The sequence below is a fragment of the Nematolebias whitei genome, chromosome 16 (assembly GCF_014905685.2).
Source record: "Nematolebias whitei isolate Nwh7 chromosome 16, NemWhi1, whole genome shotgun sequence".
In the NCBI taxonomy this organism is placed as follows: domain Eukaryota; kingdom Metazoa; phylum Chordata; class Actinopteri; order Cyprinodontiformes; family Rivulidae; genus Nematolebias; species Nematolebias whitei.
In genome coordinates this window covers 3190553-3195199 of record NC_056513.1, presented here as the reverse complement: position 1 = coordinate 3195199, position 4647 = coordinate 3190553, and the positions used below count along the sequence as shown (strand labels likewise).

The 4647-nt window shown below is 44.2% G+C and overlaps 2 protein-coding genes across 2 annotated transcripts in view; both read right to left on the bottom strand.

Moving 5' to 3' along the window:
* hmx4 (H6 family homeobox 4) overlaps positions 1–760 on the bottom strand; it is a 1943-nt gene extending 1183 nt beyond the window's left edge. The window contains exon 1 of the mRNA XM_037690436.1: positions 385–760. Within this exon, the coding sequence (XP_037546364.1) occupies positions 385–760 (376 nt within the window). The remainder of the gene's footprint in view (positions 1–384) is intronic.
* Positions 761–1720: 960 nt separating this feature from the next.
* hmx1 (H6 family homeobox 1) lies at positions 1721–4241 on the bottom strand. The gene is made up of 2 exons (XM_037690057.1): positions 3755–4241; positions 1721–2598 (listed from the first exon to the last, which is right to left on the bottom strand). Exons 1-2 carry the CDS (start codon positions 4044–4046, stop codon positions 2003–2005), a joined length of 888 nt encoding a protein of 295 aa, XP_037545985.1. The 5' UTR covers positions 4047–4241; the 3' UTR covers positions 1721–2002.
* Positions 4242–4647: the final 406 nt, after the last annotated feature.

Sequence of the window (4647 nt, the reverse complement as noted above, 5' to 3'; positions counted from 1 at the left end):
CCCCACGCACATTGCGTAATGTTTTTATTCTTCAGGGTTGAATGTGTCGCGTGAAGCAGAAACTGATGAGCAGAGTCGGTTCTGTCTGGAAGGACTGGATTAATGGATCTGGAGCAGAACTCAGCTGCGTTTTCTTACTGGGGCCAAAAACAACAAAACCTAAAGATGCGTAAAGCTGTCACGTGCAGTCGGGGACACACACGCACGCGGCAGAATGTGTTGTAAATGATGCGTAATTACAGCTGAAAGTGCTGAAGCTGCACATGAATCGGGTTCGTCTACTCCAACAAAGTTATCATTGTCAATAAGTATGTTGAGGAATATGATGTTTTAATCCATGATCACAGATGAAATGACAGATTCAGAGATTAGTTCAGAATTGACCTGTTTGCCTGAGCCTGGTTCCGACCTCCGGTCTCTCCGGGGGTCTCCTCTCCCCCCTGTAGCTCTGGAGACCCTCTCCATCCTGCTCCCCGGCGGGAGGGCAGCTCCCACGGCTGCTTCCGCTGGTTTTTAAGTTCAGGATGTTGTCAATGGTGAACTTGAGAGAAGCTGCGGATCGACATGACGCGTCTTTGTTCATATTAGAATCCGTCGCTTTAATCTCAGATTGTCGCAGGATGTTAATCTCTCCGCGGCCGTTCGGAGAGTCCACGAACCATGTCCGCAGCCTCTGAGCCCACTCTGCTGACCGCCTGCCTGCTCTGTCACACATGCACACACGCGCGCACGCAGGACTGCCCTTTTTGTCGTCACTCATTGGTGCAGGAAGTGGACCAATGGCGACGCAGGAGGAGAAGGAGGAAAGAGAAGGTTCCTCCTCACTTCTCTCAACTCCTGTTTCAGTTCGAGCCCCGCAAAGAGCTCCTTTTGATGATTAAAAAAGATAATTATATTTTTAGTAATTAGTAAATGGGCAGTCCAATTAGTCATTCTATTTTTGCAGCAGGTTCACGCAGCGCAACAAGCAGTTTATTGAGTCACGTGACGTTTCCTGAGGTTGATTTAAAAAAAAACTAGTCACAAAACAAACATGCAGACCTTGTTAATCAATTTTCCACCTCTAATCAATAGCTTTGATTATTTGTAAGATGTACATAACTGCCCCATCTATTTCAAAGAAGCATCTTTTAAATTTGATACTTTGGCGACTTTTGTGACTTTATGCACGATGAAACAAATTAAATATTAAATATAATATTTAGTATAACAAAAAAGTCATTTTATAGTGTTGCATTGTACTCTCTTCCATTTAATTAATTGATTTTAGTTTTAGAAGCATTTTCCCCTTAATGTCAAGAGTGAAAAAATTTTGAACAACTAATAAACATAAATTTATTAAATTCAACCAGTTTCTGTTTGTGTGTGTGTAGTTACTTAAACTTGGATAAAATAAATCTTTTATAGGCGTTTGAGTAAAAAACATTAAGATAACTTTTTTTTTCTGTGAACTCAAATGCCAAAAAGTTATATTACATATTTACCAAACGTTTGGTAATTGGTAAAAGAGATTAAAAAAAATTACATTCAGCAAAATTTGCCAATTTTTACTTCCTTTATTTTCTCAACCTTTAATTTGAGCATATCCCTAAAGAAGAGGAAGCAAAACTTCAGCAAGTGTAAAAATATAAACTTTCATTGGCAAAAACACATTTAGGATTAATTCAATTTACTGTAATTATATTAATAAAATGATTAGAACAAAAGGGATCTTTGGTGCTTGATATTTTTATTAGTTTTATTTGGTGAAAATAGTGACAAAGTTGGCAAAAATCTGTGGCTTTAAATAGAAAAGTTAGCAAAAATATGTGTATGAAACAGAAAGTGACCAACCTCAGCCTTTTTTTCCTGATTATGATTAAAATAAACACACTTCTATAGAGTTTTCTCAACATAAATATAAAGATAATTGCTTTAAAATGTTTGATTCTTCATGTTGTCTTTGGAGCAGGTCTTCAGGTTATTGCACGATTCATTTGAACTGAGCGACTTTCTGCAGTTTTCACACCAAGCTGCTCATCTGGGATCGTAAGAAGCTCATGGAGTGAGCGAACGACGACAGCGGGCAGCTGATGGAGCTGGAGAGCCCCACCACCGAGGGACACACCGCATGTCCGTTCAGGTTGAAGCCCATTGTGGGCGCAGACTCGTGGTACAGAATCGGCACCCGGACAACCCGCTGGGTTGAGTTTGGGACGTGCGCAGCCTCCAGATCCGCCGTCAGCTGCCTCTTCCACTTATTCCTCCGGTTCTGAAACCAGATCTTCACCTGAGTCTCCGTCAGATGCAGAGACGCCGCCAAGCCCGCCCTCTCCGAGCTGCTCAGGTACCGCTTCAGGTCGAAGGTGGACTCCAGCTGGAACACCTGGCTGCGGCTGAACACCGTGCGAGTCTTCTTCTTCCGGTTGGAGGTCTGCTCGGACGCCGTGTCCAGCCCAGACCGTGCGTCGGAGGCGTTCGGAGCGTCCTCGTTGTCGTCCGTGAGGCTGCCGTCGGCCGTTTTCCTGTCGGTTTCATCGCTGGCCTCCGTCGTGGGCTCAGACACGGCAGGTGAACCCCGGTCACTGAGGCAGCAGTGATCCTTCATGTTGTTTGGACCTGAAAACAAATCAGAACAATAAAAACCCTGTTCGAATAACCCTGGCTCGCAGGTATTTGTTGCTAAATATTTACCACTTAAATATTCTAAAACGTGGGTCTGCACTCAACATAAACAAAGCCCTTTAATTTACTCAACACATCAGTAAAGCTGCTGCACTTCCATGAGCTGTTTTCTCACGTCCGCTGGTTTTCATACAGGCCAAAACAAAGTTTTTAATTTAGGTACAGATCATTGATGGAAAAATATTTTGCAGATTTTCCTTTTTAAATTAAAATGTATTATTTTTATGATGTCGCAACGACTACCATGAACTTTTTATTATTTTTATTTTTAGCAATTTATTTATTAAATAATGATTTAAATTAACTAGTCTGCTGAAATGAGAAATGCTGTAGTAAAAAAAAAAACATATTGACCTAAATACTTGTTTAAATAGTGTTTACCTTCAGGGCATAGACTGGATTAATGTTGGGAGTCTTAATTACATAAAATTATTTAAACAACAATAAAAAAAAACATCTTCTAAACACATTAGAAAACAAAAATACTTGTGTGATTGTCATTAATCAGAGGGTTAATGGAGATGTTTGTGGTGTGAAGTCAAAGTGACAACATGAGAGGGAGGGGCGCGTGATTATGACGGTGTCAGTAATGGCACCGCATGTGCGTCCAAGTCTCATGTTCACGTGCAGAAGTGCGCTTCTCATGTCTCTTTTAAAAATGTTTTGTGCCTAATCCGTGCACGCACCGTCCCCAAACTGTGTTTTGAATCTCATGATGGAAAACAGGAAAACTGTCCACACTGGATGAGTTACAATAATCGTTGCGCCTGTGGTTTGGAAAACGGCTAAAAGCTTTAAGGTCGAGCAGCTTTTTATGTTTGAGCGCAGAGGAACAGGAGCCTCGTTTCATTATTTCAGTTAAATGTAACCTGAGTTTTATTAACTCAACAAACACATGCTTAATCAAAAGACCAAAGATACAAAATAAAAATGGCTGTGATGAATTTAGATCATTAATCTTGCAGCATGAAGCTCCTTTATTTATAATATCTAAGTGAAACACAATTTATCCATTTTACGCATGAGTTGAGATAATTTAGGTTAAAACAAGCCACTGATCTGAGCTTTAATGAGCACGAGCTTGACTCACTGCAGGTGCTCTCCACAGCTCTCGTGCTCCCCGTGCCCCTGCGGCTCCACAGCAGCGGGGAGTGTCTGTGGGAGGACCGGGCCACGGAGCTGGAGCAGCCGGGCTCCGGCGCGCTCTGCTCGGTGTGATGCGCCATGAAGTCCCGCCCGTCGGAGACGCTCTCTGCCTCCGTCCGCCTGCTGCTGCACGCGGACGCGTGCCCGTCCTGCCCTGTCCCCAGCAGATTGTCGATCAAAAACGACGACGCCCTGGATGGAGCGGGAGTCTGGCTGTCTGTGCGCGTGTCCCGCATGGCTTCCTGAAGCCACCGAGCCGCCACGCAAAGGGTTCTCCTCGGATCAAGGCGACCTGCAGCTCATGTCCAGCGTCGCTGCCCTCGCGCTGCGGCTGGACACGGAGACATGGCGGAGACGGGGATGTCCTCCGTGCACGCGGGATGATGACACGGAGACAGAGACCGAGGAACTAATGAGCCGAGGGCACCCAGCGATTGGACGAGCGCGCAGGCAAACGGGGCTTTCCAAGGAATAGAGAATTACTGTCTGTGCGCGTGTGTGTGTTCACGTGCACCCCCCCCCCCGCCCCCCCGAGGCCACGCAGACCGGAGGAAGCCTCAGCGCTGCAGCGCTTTAGATTTGGGTCAGTTCAAGTGCAAATCAAAATAAAGATTCACCACAGCATCATGGAGGCCGACAAATATAAAACTGTACGCGCGCGTGCGCTTCTTTAAGCCAATAGAACAATAAGGGTCAGTATATGAGTGAGTTTGCTCAGGGGTCAGGATTTTACTGAGCAAAGAAACCGAACGACGTTTATTGTTCATTGTTCCGTTTGTTCAGCAGCTGCAGCTAAAAGTGTTTATTTATTTATTTGTTTGTTTGTTTATTTATCTA